Genomic DNA, 21,384 nt, shown 5'->3' with positions numbered 1-21,384 from the left:
AGGCTACCCTCTTTACTAGTAGAGCTCAGAAAGTGTGTTGCTTTGTTTAGCGTCTTAGAGCAAAACTACCTGATGGCCTAATATATAGGCTCCTGTCTTAAATGTAATGTAGATTAGCACATGTCAGCAATGAGATATAAGTTACATTAGTACAATGAGAGGCCTCTGTGCTGAGACCCAAAGATATTCCCAACGTTATCCCCCCCAACAGCCAAGTACATTTGATATCATCCCGCTGCGTGCTGCTAATCCACTACCAGCATTATCCCTGTCAGATCCTTCCACCCTTTTACAACATCTGCTACTACTGATTGCTGGGATTGTGAGGAAGGGTAGAAGCAATGTCTACGTCCAGCATAGATTCATGGAGGTGATGGCGGAGATGGTTTTGGGCCCAGTACCAGATCAGGCAGCATCAGCAATCGCAAGCGAGGCCCAAAGCAGACTCATGGCAGCAGCAGAGTCGAGTTTGGGCTGGTGCGGTACTCAGCATTGGCGAGATCCAGCAAGGACTCGGAACAGTGAGCGCATCAGTGGAGGCAAGATGCCCAAGAGTGGACTCGTGCATGGCCACCAGGCCCATGATGGAACAGTTAACAACAAAGACTGTAAAGTTGGACACCATTGCTTCATTTCTTCTCTCTTTATTTCCATGTTTTGGTTTTTTCTTCTGTGTTTTAAGATGGTGCCAGAGAGAGTTGAAACTATTCAACACTTTTCACTGTATTTTCAAGATACACTTGACAATAAGTAAATCAAGTAAAATCAAATCACACTCCCTTCCTGGTTGTTCTCCTTCCCCTGCCACCTCACTCTCCCAGGAGAACAAGAGGGCACAGGTTTAGGGCGAGAGCAGAAAGATTGAAAAAGGATGTAAGGCAACGTTTTCATGCAGAGGGTGGTGCATGTATGGAATGAGCTGCCAGAGGAAGGGGTGGAGGCTGGTACAGTTACAACCTTTAAAAAGGCATCTGGATGGGTATATGAATAGGAAGGGTTTAGGGGATATGAGCCAAAGACTGGCAAATAGGACAATATTAATTTAGGATATCGGTCAGTATGGACGAGTTGGACCAAAGGGTGTGTTTCCATGTTGTACATCTCTATGATTCCATGATCTACATTAGGATTGTTGCCAGGAGCCTGAAACTGAAATCAACATCAAGGAGCTACACATTACATAGCTCTACTAAAAATGGGACCCAAGGTCCAGTATGAGATAGGGCTTGGAACCTCCTTGCCATTGAGAATCTGTTCTTGAAAAACATGTTGTTATAATGAAACAAAGGTTAAAAGAAACAAAGGCTAAACTAAACCACATAGATGGAAATTTGTGACTCTGTGCTTGTTGAATCAACCACTGAGATTTGAAATTTATGCAGTCTGCTTGCATAATGCTAGTCCATGGCATATTCATGCAAAATTCTTTGGTTCGCTATTTCAATGGAGGCTATTAGCCCATTCAAAATAAAAAATCCTTAACATAGTACAGTGCCCCTTACCTCCACTTCACACTCAAAATCTGTGCCATCCAGAAGGGCCACCTTGCATGGCATGGTCTTTGGTTTCTTGGATCCTTTTAATGGAGATTTGGGGGTTTTGCCAGGTGTTGTCCTTTCAGACGTTTTGTCATCATCTGTTTCTCCAGCATCCAGCTCTTCAACTACTTTTGGAATGTTTTCTGCTTTCTTATCTTTTTCAGCATTCTGTTGGGGAGGAAAAATGATTTTAACTGAAGGCTACAAATTAAATACATTAAGACTCCAATTTCCTACTTTTCACTTGTGCACAGGTCTGTTTTGCAGAACAAAATGGCCAAACTTATTTTTAAAATGCGTTTAAATTTTAAGTTACATGCTTTTCTAGAGAATCTGGGTCAAAGATGTTACATAAAATTTACTGAGCAATATTTTTAGAATTCTTTGGCTGGTCTGAAATAAAATCCTACTCCAAACAAATCAACAAATTCACTATTACCATGCCATTACAAATTTAGAACCTTATGTAAATTATCACATGATGCCTGGCAAAATAATTATTTTTCATGGGTACTGCGGGAAAAAAAATGGCATAAATGTTTAGATTTTTTAAACTCAATTTTATTGTTTAGGAGAAGTCACGCAGAGGGCGATACATGTATAGAACGATACATGTATAGAACGATCTGTCAGAGGAAGTGGTGGAGGCTGTTAGAATTACAACATTTAAAAGACATCTGGATAGGTATATGTGTAGGAAGGGTTCGGGCCGAGTGCTGGTAAATAGGGCTAGATTAATTTAGGATATCTGGTCAGATGAGTTCGACCGAAGGGTTAGTTTCTGTGCTGTACGCCTCCATAACTAGAAGTCATTTTTAGAAATTCATTCATGGGACATGGGCCTTGTTGGCTGGGTCAGCATTTATTGTCTGTACCTCAGCTGCCTTCATGAACTACTGTAGTCCATGGGCTGTCGGTTGATACACAACATCGTTAAGGAGGGAATTCCAGAATGTTGACCTAGCGACAGTGAAGGAACAGCGATAAATTTCCAAGTCAGGATGATGTGTAGCTTGGGGGAAAACTTGCAGATGGTGGTGTTCCATGTATCTGCTGCCCTTGTCCTTCCAGATGGAAATGGTCATGACCTCAACAGTGGTTGAACAGGATCGCTCTTTCAGTGTCAATTTTTGACATATTTAAACCCACTCTCACTTCTATTTAAAATTCAGTTTGAGCTTTAAATCAAAGAAATTGAGCTAAATATTTTAAGTATGCTTAATTAATAAATACAGACAACAAATAGTTGTGAAATAGCTTAGGGTTAAATAACTTGTTGCCAATGCCACAAGGCTGCAATGATAAATTTTTCAGTATAACTAAATGGGTCAAATGGGTTTTAAAAATCTAGCACTACAAGAGAATCATGAAAGATACATCTCTGCTTGTTCCCAGAGCCTCCATGAATTATGATTCTCAAATAACGCAGTAGGTTCTGTTGGCTGGCTAACTGTTTTCAACAATTACTCCAAAACTGATCAATGATGCCCATAAACCAGAACAGACGGCCAACCAGAGAAAGGGTTGGTCCACTAAAGGATAAAGGAAGGAAGGTTGCATGTCAAACCTGAGAAAATGGGTGAAATTATCAATGATTACTTTGCATCAGTGTTCATTGAAGGGAGGGACATGATGAATGTTGAGATTAGAAGATAGAAGTTTGTTTACTCTGGATCACATTGACATAAATAGGGAGGACGTGTTGAGAAGGCTGAAGGATATTAAGGTTGACAAATCCCAGGACCAGATGGGATCTATCCCAGGTTGCTGAGGGAGGCGAGAGGGGAAATAGCTGGGGTCCTGACAGATATCTTCGTAGCATCCGTAAACACAGGTAAAGTGCCAGAGGACTGGAGGGATGCTAATGTTGTCCCCTGTCCAAGAGTAGTAGGGATACTCCAGGTAACTTTAGACCAGTGAGCCTGACATCAGTAGTGGGAAAGTTGCTGGAGAAGGTACCGAAGGATAAAATCTATTTATATTTGGAAACAAATGGGCTTATTAGTGAGAAGCAACATGGGTTTGTGCGGGTGAATCTTGTGCCTTAACAAATTAGAGTTCTTTGAGGAAGTGATCAAGTTGAAAGGCGAAGGCAGTGCTGTAGATGTCATATACATGGACTTTAGTAGGTATTTGATAAAGTTCACCAAAGCAAACTAATGGAGAAAGTGTGCAGGGTGTTCGAGCTAGGTGGATAAAGAACTGGCTGAGCAACAGGAGACAGTAGTAGATGAAAGGAGTTTCTCAAAAATGGAGAAAGGTGACCAGAGGTGTTCCACAGGGACCAGTGCTGGGGCCACTGTTTACGATATACAGTAATGATCTGGAAGAGGGCATTGGTGGTCTGATCAGTAAGTTTGCAGATGTCACGAAGATTGGTGGAGTAGCAGAAAGCATAGGGGATTGTCAAGGAATACAGGATAATATAGATAGACTGGAGTTGGGCGGAGAAGTGGCAGATGGCACTCAATCCGGTTAAATGAGGTGATGCATTTTGGGAGGTCAAATTCCCGAGCTAACTAGGATTGTAAACAGAACAGCCTTGGGAAAAGTTGATGAGCAGAGTGATCTGGGAATTCAGGTCCATTGTACCCTGAAGGTGGCTGCACAGGTGGATAGAGTGATCAAGGCGGTATATAGTATGCCTGTCTTCGTCGGACGGGTATTGAGTATAAGAGCGGCAGGTCATGTTAAAGTTGTACAAGACTTTGGTTCAGCTGCATTTAGAGTACTGTGTACAGTTCTGGTCACATTACAAAAAAGGATGTGGACGCTTTGGACAGAGTGCAGAGAAGGTTTATGAGGATGTTGCCTGGTATGGAAGGTGCTCGCTACGAAGAGAGGTTGAGTAGGTTAGGAATGTTTTCATTAGAAATAAAAGGAGATGGGGGGGGGGGGGGGGGGGGGGGGGGGGGGGGGAAGAGAAGAGACCTGATTTACAAAATCATGAAGGGTACTGACAGGGTGGATAGAGATAGGCTTTTCCCCAGGGTGAAGGATTCAATAACGAGAGGTCATGCATTCAAGGTGGGAGGAGAAAAGTTTCAGGGGGATACCTGCAAAAAGTACTTTACACAGAGGGTGGTGTTGCCAACAAAAGTAGTAGAGGCAAGCACGGTAGATTCATTTAAGGTGCATCTGGACAGATGCACGAGTAGGTGGGAGCAGACAGATACAGATCCTTCGGAAGTGGGCGGTATGTTTAGACAGTGGATTTGGATTAGCACAGGCTTGTAGGGCCAAAGGACCTGTTCCTGGACTGTAAATTTTCTTCGTTCTTCTTTGTTCTTTGTCCCAATCACGTAGTAATTGCTGTCTTAAAAGGGGACACAGCAATACTTCATTTGGTTACATGAGGTAATTGCCTTTCATAATAATGAAATAAAATCACAAGGGTAATTTTCACAAAATTCCTGATTTTGTTTAATGTGTGGCCTTAGGTCTGCCGTTTTATGTCGAGTTTCACATCCCTGTGTGATTGTCCAACATTCCAATTTAACCTTAAGGTGCAGAACCCAGAACAGAGTGAAATACTCTAGATGAGGTCTACTCAAGGCAATGTATAGCTGTAACACAAATTCTAGCCTTTGTATAAAGGTCAATATTTCACAAGATTTTTTTTAAACCTGATCTCTAGCTTGTAGTGAATTCTAGCCTTGAGTCCATAAAAGTTAGTCTGCTCATCTACTGTTCCTAGCATCTCACCATTTAAAAAGGTAGCCATCTTTCTATAAAATCTATCCTCCTTCAGTTTAAAGTGGATAACCCAATGTGCTTTCTTGTAATGAACTTCAACTGCCACAATCTTTATTCATTTGTTTAATCTATCAATATTCCCATGCAATGTTTGGTTCCCACCCCCACTATTTGTGTCATCTAGCTTAGCTCTCTGTTCCGTCATTAAGCTTTTTCGAAGTCTGATGAAAACCTCAAAATAGATCCTTGGGGAACAACACTAGGCATATTCAATGTCCACGTCCATTATCATTAATCCATGGGTCAAAGCTTGTAAATAATTTCTTAAGCCTAATGTCATTCCTTCTCCTTACCTTACAATCTTGCACCAAAACCCTTCCCAAAATTGACGAAGCTTCAACTGTGCCAGTTCTATTTGATATTCTGCATTCACACCTTTCCCTGCCATCCCAGAGCCACTGTAGGCTTTTCATTATGCAGTGTCAGCATTCAATCCAGTCATGTCCATCACCTCCAGCATAATACCACCAATCAGTCCCCTCTCCTTTTGATATTCTGAATGGCTTGATCCGAGATCCTGGTCAATTCCTCAATTACATAGACCTCCCCTGCCCTGATCTTATGGTTCCTCCCCATACCTACCCTTTGACCGCCACCCTTCCCACATTCCAGAATGCTAAACATGGTTCCAAGTAAAATAAAAATTTACATGGACATCATTCAGTTCAATTTACTGTCTCCACCAGACAAAACACATTCTCTTCTGCTCAGTATAAAGAGAGAGATTTTCCTATTTGAGCAAATAAGTTGTTTTCTGTCCCATACACTCTCATTTCTGCATGTGTACGTTCAGCAGAGCCTTGACAGGTACCCGGCAGCAATTGTCTGAATAGCATCATAGATTCACTTAACTATCATGCTTGTTACATCCTGAAAAAGAAGAGATACAGTAATGTTTAAGCCTTTACAAATTCATGCTGGTTTCTGAGTAACTGAATTTTGTCCAGTACCTCTGTCATTTTGCCTGTAAAATAGGTTGTGGGCTCCAGGTTGCTTTCTTTTTAGCTTATCAAATAATGAAGTAACCCGAACAATTTTGCACCTGAAGGGGACAATTCCTGAATCTAGAGTTTTGGAAGGCCCATGATTAACAGATTCAACAATTTTCTCACTTAGTTCTTTTATTTCCCTGGGGAAGAAACCGCGGAGTCCTAGAAACTCATCCATCTTTAATCTCATTGATTTCTCCATTAGTGGATTTATAAATACATTGCATCCAGATAGTTTATATCGCTTTGACTTATTCTTTTTTTTTTGGATCTCCAGCACTTTCACTTCTACTGTGAAAACTGATTCTTACGCACCAACCATCCCTCATAAAATTTACACCACAACTTCAAATGCACTTTAATTACACTGAATGAAACCACCTTGGCAGTCTGTCATCCAGCCCATTTATACGTATCTGAAATTAAAAGATGTCACCTGGAGATATGCAAGAGCCAAAATGTAAATAAAAAAAATTTCAAGTGGTGCCTGCCATCACCTGATCCTGCTGGTTAGTGTTGGTGTCTGCTGGCTTATGTTCTTTATTGGCTGCCAACTCTTGTTGTACGACAGGTTGCTGTTCCTGTGGTGGGGAATCCTGCTGAACATTCGTCAATTCAGAATCCGTGCCGGATTCTGTAGCCATTGTTGCAAATTATTCTGAAAGAGAGAAAATTGGATGCTAAGTATAAAACAAAAGCCAATTTCAAAAGCTTCAGAAGGAATCAAGACTAACAAATACTTCGAGAACAGAGCGGGACAACTCATCTTAGAAACTGTCAGCAGAGTCATACAGCATGGAAACAGATCCTCCGGTCCCACTAGTCCCTGCCGACCATGTTCCCAAACTAAACTAGTCCCACATCCCTGCATTTGGCATATATCCCTCTAGACCTTTCCTATTCACAAACTTATTCAAGTGTCTTTTAGATATTGTAACTATCTGCATCCACCACTTTCTCCCTCAGTTCCTTCCATATTCAAACCAATCGCTGTGCAAAAATGTTCCCCCTTCTGGCATTTTTTTTAAGAACGCTCTCTTCCCACTCTAAAATTATGTCCCCCCAGTTATGAACCCCACCAAAGTTCACCTTAACTCTGCCCCTCATGATTTTATAAACACTTCCATAGAATCTGCCATAATAAATTACTTATCACCGACTATGCCAGCAAGACAAAAAGCAATGGCACGGTAAATAGAAGTATCACTTTCTCAAGAAAGGAAATTAGTAGGTTGTGTCCTCTCTAATGTTAAATTCACTTCAATTTCAGCAATTAATACACATTGCATTCAATACAGTATACCTCAGTAGTCTGGGTTTTCAAACTGATTTACAAATAGTAATCAGTTTCATTTGAATGTACCGTATATGAAAATTGTTTTTGTTTTACATGTACGGAATCTGATTAGAATCCACACTTCAGGAATGAAAAACAAGAGCACATCTGGAATTCATTCAAGTCAGCATCAATTTCACTGAAACAAGAAACCAATGAATTGCTATACCTTGGTTGGTCACGTGCTTGCAAATTAGTTTGAAGCACTGTATTTGGTAATTTTTTTTGGACTGGGGAATGAATGACAATAAATGTGGTGTCAATGGATGGTAATCAATCTTGCTATGGCTAACAATGAAAGGGGAAATTAATTACATGAAAAGCAGAGGGAAAAACTTTTAATTTGTACAAATTAAAAACGCTTAAAATGTTAAAAATGCAAAGTTTTAAATCAAAAAATTTTAAACCTTTCTCAAGGGATCATGCTACTGAATCCCCTACCAACTTTGTGCCTTCAACATTTGATTTTCTGGCTCACTTTAATATAGAGTAATGTATTAGGTTCTTCCATTCCAAGGCAAGCTATGGATAATGCACACAGTTAGGTGGTCCGCATAATTACTTATTTTCGCACACAGACACAATAAAATGGTCTGTGTTATAAGCCCAAAATGTCAACTTTATGAAGGCTAAATCAGCGTTTTTTTGGTAGTTACTTTTTACTAGTTTCTCAAGTTGGTGGCAGCCAATCTTATGTGCTCATGCATTCACAGCAGGTCAAGTGAGGGGGTAAACATCCTTTAAATAACACTTTGTAGAGAAATTTAAGTTTAACTTTTGTTTCTGCCTGTAAAAAAAGTTGTGATTCTGGTTTTGATGAAGAATCTTTCAATTAAACCTCAAACATTAATTGGGAGTGGGATCTTTTACTGCTTCAAACTTTTAACACAAGTTCAAAGCAATATCAACAGACAGAAGTGATACGTGGAATTCAGTCTGGTGTTGATGCATTTTGGGGAGGACAAGGTTATTGCTGAAAAAATGTCCAAAGGAACTTTGGTGAGCATTGTTACAGTCGGGTGAACAATGAGGAATGAGATATTTTCCTTTCCTCGCGAAATACTATAGAATACAAGTATACTGGTTATGCCAGAAGGAAAAAGATTAGTTAGATGATCAATTTGTTCATTCAATATAGATAAAGCAATATTATAAATTGTCAGTGTCCTAACATTTCATTGCACATTCCAGCTCCTTTTGGCCTCTCAAAAAGACAAGCAAAAGATTTGCAAGTATTCTGAACTAATCAATAATGGTCCTTCCTGTTATCTGCCAATTACGATCAAAACTGTAACACTGGTCAAAGAACAGTGAAAATATTTGCTTTGCTTTGCACATTTTAAAACCTGAAACAGGTCAAAATACTTACCCCCTTCAGTCACCTAGAGGCCCACAAATTTTAGTCATTTAACACTAAAGACGAACACAGAAGTTTCTTTACAGATGAAGAAAGTGATAACTCATTCAAGAGACCATAAAATGCTGCAGTGGAGATTCACAGATTCATGTAAAAGGGTAACTATTCACTTACATAGCTTTTCCTCAGTCACACTTATTTTTGTAATCTTTCTGAATCCAGAAAGAGAGGAACAACTAGCCAGAGTAATTGTAAGCCACTGAGAAAACTAGTGGAAAGAATTCTAAATGATGGTACAATGGCACAGAATATCAAGGACAGTCAAGGTGGATATGCAAAGGTAAGTTACTGTCTGCCAAACAGGATTGAGACTTGAGGAGGCTCTTTCAGGGTAATGTGTTTGATGTAGTCTGTCAAAAGTCTTGCTAAAGTCAAGCAATGTCCCACAAAGACATTAACAACTCTTGGAATCAAAGGGAGGTGTTTTCCAGTTGTGAAGGTGGTAGACCCAGAGATTGTATTAATTTTCTCTTTTTTTGCGTGGAGCCGAAATAATTGCACTTGTGTGGGAATGAATCATCCTTTAAATGGTTATTATTTGAATACTTTAGTCTCTCAATTGACAGTGGGAGAAATAGATGGAGTTTGGAAGCTCCAGCACAGAACTTAATTTTGCCTAGAATCTCACCACTTCCACCTTCTTGTCTCCCTGTCTTTTAAAGGGACTAAAGTTGTCAATTAATAAACATTTAAAGGATGATTCATTCCCACAAAACTGAAATTATTTTAACTCCACGCAGGACAAAAGGGTTTGGCCAATTCAACTGGTAAATCAATCTAGGCAGTTATCACATGGCGTGCGGTGATAGAGCAGCCCTCAGTCTGTACTAGTTTGACTAGTACAACAAGACTGAGAGACTAGACAGACAGAAGCTGGCTACTGATATCCACACCCCCTTGTTCCCTCTTCACCTGACATCCAAACCCAGAAACCAACCATCGCCATAAAAACACTTAATTGAGACCTTGGTCATTAAGATAGTGGTTGCCTTTGCAGTAGCTGCCACACCTTTCTCAGTGGTACTGCTGAATGGGCATTCCAACCTTCTACTTTCTTGCTGAGAAACACCTGCCAATACCTTCAAAACTGCCTGACTGGACAGGACTATGGCGATCCAGTTTCTGAAAGTCAGCTTGGATGTCTCGTCAACTTTCCAGCAAGTGAGTGAGATTGCTGATGAAAATGAAAAATTTGAGTCAACGAGAAAGTTGGATCCACTAGTGGCTCATTGGCAGGAAGCAATGGATACTGGTTGATGGGAAGGATGTTTCCAGAATTCCACAAAGCTGAGAGACGGGACCCTTGTTGGTGACACATTTCAGTGAGTTACACATAAATACAATGATTTAGTTGCTTGCAGATTATTTAACATTTCTTGTGTGGTTTATGGTGATAAAGAAAGCAGTAGAGCTGGTCAAAGAAATGGCAAATGGAATACAATCCACAGAAGCATCATGTATTGCATTTGGGGAGGCCAAACAAAGAATGAAAATATGCATAAATGGAAAACTTCTTAGTAGTAGAGGAATAGAATAAAACTTGAACTGTATATCTACACTTGTCAGAATTAAGAGAGGACAGGCAGGTAAGACAATATGGGGAGTATTTCTTAGTGGCCTAGGACTAAGGAAGATGTGGTGGAATTGTATGAGTAAAGCCACAGCTAGAGTATTGAGTACAGTTCAGGTCACCACATTCCTTCACAGGAAGGAAATGATCACACTAGTGTGGGGACACAGAAGAGATGTACAACACCATTGCCAAGATTGAGAATTTTACCTAGAAAGAAAGATGGGAGAAACTGGGTTTGTTTTCTTTGGAACAGAAGAGGGTGAGGGAAGATTTAATTGAGATATGTAAATTTATGAATGGAAAGGAATTACCTAGTTCCATTAGCAAAGAGATTAATAATCTGAGGCATGGATTTAAAGTAATTAGTGAAAGGCGTTTGGTATGCTTGCCTTTATTGGTCAGTGCACTGAGTGTAGGAGTTGGGAGGTCATTCTGTGGGTGCACAGGACATTGTTAGGGCATTTTTGGAATATTGCATGCAGTTCTGGTCTCCCTCCTACAGGAAGGTTGTGAAACTTGACAGGATTCAGAAAAGATTTACAAGGATGGTGCTCGGCTTGGAGGATTTGAGCTACAGGGAGAGGCTGAATAGGCTGGAGTTTTTTTCCCCCGGAAGCTGAGGGGTGACCTTATACAGGTTTATAAAATCATGAGGGGCATGGATAGGGTAAATATACAAGGTATTTTCCCCAGAATGGGGGAGTCCAAAGCTAGAGAGCATAGGTTTAAAGGTGAGAGGGGAAAGATTTAAAAAAAGACAGAAGGAGCAAATTTTTTCATGCAGATGGTGGCACATGTATGGAATGAGCTGCCACAAGTAGTAGAGGAGACTGGTACAATTACAACATTTCAAAGGCATCTGGATGGGTATTTGAATAGGAAGGGTTTAAGAGGGATATGGATCAAACGCTGACAAATGGGATGAGATTTATTGAGGACATCTGGTTGGCATGGACACGTTGGAACAAAGGGTCTGTTTCTGTGCCATATATCTCTATGACTAAGGCTAGAGGGGAATTAAAATAATAACTTATTTTCATGCAGATGGTGATGTAACTCACTATTTGCAAGTGTGGTAAAAGCTGAAGCCTTGACCCCATCACATTTAAATGCATGTGAATGTGTGCTTGAGATGCCATAAGCTCTGGTGAAATAGGTCAAGAGCTGGAAGGTGGGCAGTTCTTTTAGTGAAGGGGGGAACAGAAAGGACAAAAAATATTCACATCTGAGTCATAAATATTTCCATGTTTAAGAAATTGCCCTCATCAGTCGAGATACCATTTTAAATGCAATATGCGCAACAAGCGTAGAAGTGAAATCCGTAAGAACACCTTAAATTAAATGCTATTTGCATCCTTACCTTTGAGTGAGGCAGTGAGTACATATTCATCAAGGTTAACGTGTGGTGATCAGATTGATATGTTGGTCTGACACAACAATGCAAATTGACGTAAAAACAAAAAGTACTGAAAGTACTCATCAGATCAGACAGCATTTGTGGGGAGAAAAATAATGTTTCAGGACAAGACCTTTTGTCAGAAAGCAAACCTGCTGAGTATTTTTGGTATTTTCTGTTTTATTTCAGACTTAGAGCAAATCCCAGTATCTTGGTTTTGTTCCATTAATTGAACCCTAGGGATGGGCTGAATTCAAACTGAAATGTCACACCGCTGCAAAAGATCATCCCTTTCGAAGCTCAGGCATCGTAGAAGAGCTTCAACCCTTGCTACAGCTCAGAGTGATTGATGATGACATCAGGCACAAAAATAGCTTCCCCTCTCATGCATCATTGCCTCGCTGGCAAGTCTTGCATCTTATCAAACCTATCCATGATTTTAGCACTTCACTTAACTGCATATTCCACTCATATTTCTCTACCTATTTAATGTTGGCTGCAAATTTAACAGGCTGATAATTGATTTCTGTATACATATCATTTAAGTAGAGATAATGAGTATAACACTGGTTCCTGCAGTACTGTGTCTTACATTGCCAACAAATTGACTTTTGCTTTTATACGTACTCTGTTCCATATTTAGTAGACAGGTACGTTTCTATTTCCTTGATTTTGTATCGATTTTAATGATCAGATTAACATGCAAAGACTTAATTAAGTGTAATCAAATTCTAAAATAATTTTGGATGGCCATATTGTACTTGGAACATCCTCAAAATCAATCTTAAATGGGTTTCTGGTGGAGATTTTCTTCCTAAAACCATTGCAGAAAGTCACTGTTGCTACACATGTTTATTCCAATCTCCACTTTAGTGTTCAACTCAATACTGTCAGCAAGTTAAAGGATTTATTGTTACTCCGATTTGGTTAATACCGGTTTTCAAATATAGGCACTGCATTTGCTTGGTCTAATCCTGCTCAAATTCCCTACTAAAACAATACTTTACTACGATAGCCAGTGACCAAAAATGCCCTCTGCTTTACTTCCGGATCCCACAGCATGCTTCATAAACAAGCAGCTCTGTTAGAGAGGGATTTGAAAACACAATTCCTTTGCTTTGAGCTTGAATTGTTCCATAGAAACTTCTTACATATTTTCCATTCATGGGCAATGATTTAAACCAAGAAGGTTGTCCTTATTGCCGGATGTGTGCGCATATACAGCTGTGAGGGCTGCCATGTGACAGCAGGCACTGGTAAACAGGAATGCCACTTTGGTGGTATGGGGAATATTTATCCTCCAGCAACACTGGAAAAAAAGATCATCCAGACCACCATGTTGCTGACTGTTGGAGATTGGTAGAGCAAACCGTCTGCACATTCCTCCAGCAGTGATTAAACCTCACGTCTTTTATTGTCTACATAACTTTTGGGATGCAGTGAAAGCACCTTTATAATGCATTTCTTTTGTCCACAATCTTGATGTTGTCTCTTTATTAAATCGATATAAATTTTATTTTGCACCAATTAGGTCTGCTTCACGTTCATTCACATGCCATATTAACACAGGCTACATGACCCAACGACAGTCAAATGCAAATGTCACATTTTATACACAAGATTGTTTCTAACTCACTGATGTCTTCAAGTACTTTCCACACTAGAGATAAGAAAATGCAGCACGTTTGTTTCTTCCCCTCCTGCAAATCAGGTGTACCCTCTGTTTAAACAGTTTCAGAGCGCTCACTAATATCAGTTCCACAGCAGGGTAGATCTTTCAAAGTGTACCATTTCTGGTTCTATAAAAATATCTGATGTATTCACGGATATTCATTGGCCATATGTTGGATATCTGTTCAATCAACACCTACACAAAAAAAATTTCCAAAATGATAGTCTTTCAAAATAGACCTCTGGGGATGGCGCGAGAGAGAGAGAGAGCTATAACAGTTGTGATAAGATCAATTCAGAACTTGATACTATTGTGGTGACTTATCAATAGTAGCAAGCAATCAATCATTCAAGTAAACTCTGTCCAACAGTAACCCAGATACCAACATCCAGCATTAATTGAGAAGGGGAACGTCCTGCCTGCCCAATGCCTGAAGTGATAACACAAGTGAGCTCAGATAGGAGTAAAACCAAAAGAACTGTTGATGTTGTAAATCAGAAGCACAAACAGAAGTTGCTGGAAAAGCTCAGCTGGTCTTGCAGCATCATTGAAGAAAAGTCAGTTTCAGGTTCAGTTTTGAGGAGGGGTCACCAGACCCAAAACATTCACTCTGACCTTCCTCCACAGATGCTGCCAGACCTGCTGAGCTTTTCCAGCAACTTCTGTTTTTCTTTGAGCTCAGATATGAACTGGGTGACTTGATTGACAATTATCTTGACTTTACAAATCTCCACTCAATATACCTATTAGGCATTGCTGAAAGAAGGGGACATGCTGTCAAAGCTTTTAAGCTTGCACCTATCAGAACAGATGCAAGAATGCTGAAGTTGGTTATAAAACCATTAGACACAGGAGTGGAAGTAAGGCCATTCAGCCCATCGAGTCCACTCCGCCATTCAATCATGGCCGATGGGCATTTCAACTCCACTTACCCGCATTCCTTAATTCCTTGAGACAAGAAGAATCTATCAATCTCTGCCTTGAAGACATCTAGCGTCCCGGCCTCCACTGCACTCTGCGGCAATGAACTCCACAGGCCCACAGTACTCCAAATGGGGCCTAACCAAAGCTTTATAAAGTCTCAGTAGCACAACAGTGCTTTTATATTCCAACCCTCTTGAGACAAGTGACAACATTGCATTCGCTTTCTTAATCATGGACTCAACCTGCATGTTTACCTTTAGAGAATCCTCGACTAGCACTCCCAGATCCCTCTGTACTTTGGCTTTACGAATTTTCTCACCATTTAGAAAGTAGTCTATGCTTTTATTCTTTTTGCCAAAGTGCAAGACCTCGCATTTGCTCACGTTGAATTCCATCAGCCATTTCCTGGACCACTCTCCCAAACTGTCTAGATCCTTCTGTAGCCTCCCCACTTCCTCAGTACTACTTGCCTGTCCACCTAACTTCGTATCATCTGCAAACTTTGCTAGAATGCCCCCAGTCTCTTCATCCAGATCATTAATATATAATGCAAACAGCTGTGGCCCCAACACTGAACCCTGCGGGACACCGCTCGTCACTGGCTGCCATTCCGAAAAAGAACCTTTTATCCCAACTCTCTGCCTTCTGTCAGACAGCCAATCCTCAATCCATCCCAGTAGCTCACCTCGAACACCATGGGCCCTCAGCAGCCTCCCGTGTGGCACCTTATCAAAGGCCTTTTGGAAGTCTAGATAGACCGCATCCACTGGGTTTCCCTGGTCTAACCTACTTGTAACCTCTTCAAAGAATTCCAACAGGTTTGTCAGGCATGACCTTCCCTTACTAAATCCACGTTGACTTGCTCCAATCAGACTCTGCTCTAAGAATTTAGAAACCTCATCCTTAATGATGGATTCTAGAATTTTACCAACAACCAAGGTTAGGCTAATTGGCCTATAATTTTCCATCTTTTGTCTTGATCCTTTCTTGAACAAGGGGGTTACAACAGCGATCTTCCAATCCTCCAGGACTTTCCCTGACTCCAGTGACTCTTGAAAGATCTCAACCAATGCCTCCACTATTTTCTCAGCCACCTCTCTCAGAACTCTAGGATGTATCCCATCGGGGCCAGGAGATTTATCAATTTTAGGACTTTTTAGCTTTTCTAGCACTATCTCTTTTGTAATGGCAGCCATACTCAACTCAGCCCCCTGACTCCCTTTAATTGCTGGGATATTACTCATGTTATCTCAAAGTGTCCTGAGTTTGCAAAACCTTTGACGCACATCTTTTTATCAGCAGTACTCTTACTTTTAAGCTACCAAGCAACTATTTGTATTCCTAATCCTAAAACTCTGCGAACAGATAAAAAGCTGAACTATAGGAACCAGAGATCATCAAGGACACTATAAGGCTCACTGCTGGAACCACTCCTATTGCTAATTTACATTTGAGATTTTGAATCTCGATCATAATGCAAAGTGCTCAAATTTACATTTGATAAATAAGGAGTGAGGATCTGAAAGATGCAGTACAAAAAATAGATTTGATGGACACGCGCCAAATGTAGTGCAGAAAAGGTGTGAATAACAATACATAAGGAGGACAAAATACATTGCATAAATGGTGGAACGAGACCAAAATAGAGCTGATTGAGATCATAATCTGAGGGTAAAATGTTCGACTGGTTCAGGATGTGATGCAGGACTGAAGTAAGTCAAGCAGCAATTGCTTTGTTTTCACAGCAGACTTTGAAGCTGTAGATAAAGGAACAACCAATCTCTGGATTCCACTGTTCTCAATGACTTTAATATGGTATTAGCATAAGGAGGTTTTAGCATCCACGAATAGTGAAGTCACCAAGAAGCCTGAGCAGCTACTCACATTGAACAATTCTCAACAGCAGCAAATCAGGAAGCAAAATCCAGATTATGCTTCACTTTTTAATCACTTTGACAAACACCAAAGTAAAGAGTCTGAGTATCTTAGGATTGATGTAAAAACCTCATTAACAATCCTAAGAGAAATTTTAAAATGCGGATTTTTTCTTGCCCCTCCAAACAAAAAGAAAAGCTTCTTTCCACAAGCAAAATTAGATTCTGGGGGTAATTAGAAACATAGGAAATAGGAGCAGTACCTGGCCATTCAGCCCTTTGAACCTGCCCTCAAATCAATATGATTGCAGCTGATCATCCAAATCTCTACTCTGCTCCCACTTTCTCCCAGCACAACGTGGTCCTTTTAGACATAGTTCATTGGACTAACTCCTCAGAAACATTCACTTATGAAGTTCGTACTGTGAAAATCCCAGTTACACTTCATTATCAAGGCCTTTATAATGAGACAAAATATAAATCTCCATGTTCATGTCATTTAAACTGATATCACATCTCCATCTATAGCAATGCTGAGGAGAAACCTGAAATCACTGACAGAACCTCTGGACTTTCACGTTTAGCTGTGCACGTGTGAATTTTAGTTGTTGCTGATAGTATTTATGGCAAACATTACCATTTTCATTATCACTGCAACTGTAGAATCCGGGCAATGATCTTTTGGATGAGACAATAAATCAAAACTCTACATTTAACTGAACATAACATCAATAGTCAAAAGAAAAGTAACATGTTCTGCAGATTATCCTGTTGAAGAATATTAGATTAACTTACATTATCGAAAATGATTAGATGGTGAGATTGGCTATTGTTTATGGAACTTTATTGTGCACCATGTGTCTGCTGGGAACACAGGCTGCTTTTAAAAAACAAATCTTTGTTGTATGGTACTAGAAGACATCCTGGAAATATGATAAAGGGTTGTTGAAATGTACATTCCTTCTTACTCTGAAAGTTAGGTAATATCTGTACACCAGTATGGTGTATTCCATTTCACTCTAAACCACCATTTCAGGTTAATGTGTTCACACTGGAAAATATAGCACAATGTGGATTCTACAGAAACTGCACTAATGGTCCTGATAATAGATCATTCTAGTAACGGTCATACAGCATAACGAGTGCTATCAATTAAATCAACACAGCCACTGAAACTTGCCCATCGGGTTTGCAGAGTACTGTATCGGAGGTGGAGGATCGAAGCCAAGCCTGCCGAGTGAACCATTAATGCACTATTATTTGTACCAAGAGTTATTAAAAGGATGCATTTAAAACATCTTTACATGAACATTTAAGCCACAAATATTGTCCTCTCTCCTCAAGTACTGTTTTTAATTGTCCCCCACAGGTTGGGGAGTACAATGACCTTTCTTCCAGCATTTCAAGCTTATGTTCAGTTACCATGGTGATCAGGATGACGTAAAGCAATTGCAATATAAATTCCAAGATTGATGACCAAGACAATGAAAGTAAATTAATGCCCATTGTACAAAGAAGAACATTACAGAAACTGAAACAAGTATTAAGCAAGATTGAAGGAAAAGCCAGATCTGGTACCAGCCTTTAAACCTTTCACAGCATTACTGTTCCTAAGCAACATGAGCAATAAAAAAAATCTATTCCAGATCCTAGGAGAATATGAATATTCATTCAAATGGCACACACTCAGCTGGAGGGTAAGAGCTGCTGTTTCAGTCATTGCAGTGAAAACACAAAATCACATTTCTCTTCCTTCATTGATCATAAATGTACAGCAAATTTTCTCCCAACTATTAAGGACACACTTAAGAACATTTTGTCTTGTTACATACAAACACAGATTTCACAGAGAACTGTTGAGAATCTATTGTTTGAAGCAGAAAGGGTACAGCCCCCAGCTAACCCTGCCCCTCCTTTACTCGGGTCTGTAAGAGTTCACATTGGGGACAAGCAAAAGATTCGCTCACTTAGTCTGCAGCAGATGGTTTACTATAGCATACCAAATAAGGTCGATAAAATAGACTAAAGAGTCTGCAAGAACCAGTGCTGTCCAGTTTTATTCTGGCAGTTTACAAAGCATCTCTTAAGAATAAGAGTGAAGCCTGAAAATGGGTGCTATTAGATGATGGACTTAGCACTGATCTTTATAGTATAGTTAGAATGGATTCTGTGAACACATCATCACACTCAATATTATCAGTGCGTCATACTGAACCTCTAATTATATGCTCATAGTAGTGGAAAACAAACTCCCAAGTTACAGAAAGATTGAAAGTGACATACCTTCGAATCACTGCCAGTAAAATCTGCTAAACGTTTGTGATGTTGAATTCTGTTTGCAAGTCTGTCTCTGGCACCCTGCAATTTCCACTGCATACATAAATTCAATTGGGGATTGGATGGAACTACCTGATATGTAATATAACTAATCACCTCCCAGGTCAATTTTTTTTCAACCTCAGCCAAAGAAAAATTGAGCAACAAAGTTAAGCAATCGATTGCAGTACTAACTTATGTTTTTGTACCACATACCTCCAGAGGTATGTCAATAAAGGCCTAACAATTCAAATTGTAACAGCCAAACATCTGTGTGCCAGGGAAAGGTAACCTTACCTCACACTTATGAAGAAACGTGATCTTTGTATTAGTGAATTTACATTGACTTATAGACTGAAGCTAGTCTGTAGTTTGCTACATCTCAATTCAATCTGCTAGTCCTGATAGTATTAAATGTGTCCATTTAAAATTGAGCAACTTGTCGAAAACATGATCTAGCTCCCTATGATCATACTAAAATTATCTAATTCCTTAGAAACAGCAGACCCCAACTACAGGCTTAAGCTTCTAGCATGCCAATTTAAAATTAAAATGCTATGACAAATACCAAGTGATGAAGGAACAGCTGCAATTTAACATATAAATTAATCAATATCAAAAGTGCCACAAAATTACTTCTAATTTTAATGGGAAGGTTAGACTCAGAGGTCACTTATACCTGCAGGGAAGAGGTTGATAGGACTCTACTTACAGGGTATACGGACCGCCAAAAAAAAATCAAACTTTCTCAGGGCATCATTATTTCAAACCCTTTTAGATAACTAGCTTTGTAAAAGCCAGATTAAAAACTGAACTCACTGTTCTACCCATTCATCAGGGCTCCCCATCTCCCACCCCCACTCCAAAATCACTCCATGGATTCTAATGATCAGTCCATTTCTTGCCAACCCACAGGCTGCTAGCCAGAAGCCGCAATGCTCTTTCATTACATCTGAGCCATTCCTTATTGCTATTGCTGTTTGTTTTCATCCAAAACATGGGTGAGGCAGTTAGTTGGCTTTAAGGTCTAGTCAGCATTTTTTTTATATATAAAAAAAGGAAATGTTAGCATAAAAATGTGAGAATCCATTTTTTTTCTGTACAGGTTCCACCTGACAGGAAATAACATCCCAAACAAACATCACACGACCAAGTTTACTACCATATTCACACTTTAATAAAAAACAGCCAAATGGATCGAGTTCTTCAGAAGGACATCTCATCAAGGTCTCAAATTGACCTCCAATGATGCACATAGGATACCAATTTGAAATTCTAAAGAGGCAGAGAGTAAGGGGCAAGACACCGAGCAGTCTAAACTACTGGCCCTCAAAAGAGATCCCTTCAAAAAAAATCAATAAAGATGATTTTTTTAAAAAAAAGGTTTTCTTGGCCCTTCAAGAGCGTTCCAACTCAGTCAATTTGAGCGCAGCTGGAAAGTTTAAAGGAGCCACTGAATAAAAGTTCTGTAAATAACTAAGCATGTTGTTGCGAAATAGATGTACTGCATTTTTTGTTTGAAATTTATTTGAACTTTTACAATTTTAGATCACTAAGGATAAAAAAAAATGTAGAAAAAGATATATTTCAAGATAACTTTTACACAATTTACCAACTTGGTAACCAGATAATATAGACTGAACTTTAGCAGAAGATTTGCCAGCTTTATTTTTAAAACTTAAGATGAAGGTGTATGGATCTATGTATCTATTATACAATAATAAAGCTATCTTGCAAACAGCCACGATGGGCAGCACTTAATACAAGCAGCAGGAGTCCCACGTTGCTTCTTTTCGGACACGGAGGGAGGTAGTACATTTCACCCTCTGATCCAGACAGCACACTTCAGCAATGAAGTGAATTTTAGAACAAACAGAAAATTAACCATGGAGCTGGACTGTTGCACTTACAAGTAGGTAGCCTTGTATCCAAGTGATTATATCAGTGTACATCTAGTTGCGATTGCCTAGATTTATCTAATTAGTGCAATGGTCTTAGCAGAACAGACCAGTTAGACAGCTTAACCACACTTCAGGTTTCAGATTATACAAGCATGACACATCGGCTAGTACTCCATGATTAAAATTTTTGTCTTGATGTTAGTTTTAAGCTACCAGCAGTCTACGGGTTGCAAACGAGCTCCATTTCTGACTCTGTTCATGAGTCAATTTGTACACAATCAGAACACAGCAGAGCAATATCGAGCAGCCATTCGCAAGTACAGAAAACGCTCATACACCAGATCTTAAAAGTCACACTTCTGTGAAAAGAAGTATTTGTAAACTGTAAACCCCTGTATATTCTGTGTAAATGTGATAATTCTGGACTAACCAGAATTCCTTTTCATTCCAAAACAATCTCATAGCAAATAGATCTTTTGATTTTGGGTCTTTAATGCTTAAAAAGATTAAAGAAATCGCTTACTTTTGTACAGCTCATTGCACAAACTCAGTACTGCTAAACTCCTTTTGTAGCCAATGTTACAGACACTAACCTATTCAAGCATGTTATGTCACACCTCTAGAGCAAATGGAACTTGAACCCAGGCCTTTTGGTCCAGAGGTAGGAACACTGCCATTGAGCCACAAGACAG

The 21,384-nt window shown here is 39.7% G+C and overlaps 1 protein-coding gene across 7 annotated transcripts in view; it reads right to left on the bottom strand.

Moving 5' to 3' along the window:
• Positions 1-21,384, bottom strand: part of LOC132822968 (band 4.1-like protein 1) — a 341,878-nt gene that overhangs the window by 115,090 nt on the left and 205,404 nt on the right. For all 7 annotated transcript variants that reach the window (XM_060836432.1, XM_060836430.1, XM_060836433.1 and 4 more), the window contains exons 2-3: positions 6,781-6,941; positions 1,503-1,706 (exon numbers count right to left, since the gene is read on the bottom strand). In XM_060836432.1, coding sequence (XP_060692415.1) covers positions 1,503-1,706; positions 6,781-6,927 — 351 coding nt within the window. In that variant the 5' untranslated portion in view covers positions 6,928-6,941. The remainder of the gene's footprint in view (positions 1-1,502; positions 1,707-6,780; positions 6,942-21,384) is intronic.

Source organism: Hemiscyllium ocellatum, chromosome 15 (genome assembly GCF_020745735.1).
Source record: "Hemiscyllium ocellatum isolate sHemOce1 chromosome 15, sHemOce1.pat.X.cur, whole genome shotgun sequence".
Taxonomy (NCBI): domain Eukaryota; kingdom Metazoa; phylum Chordata; class Chondrichthyes; order Orectolobiformes; family Hemiscylliidae; genus Hemiscyllium; species Hemiscyllium ocellatum.
Note: the sequence above shows the minus strand (reverse complement) of the source record. Positions and strands in the feature narration are given on the sequence as shown.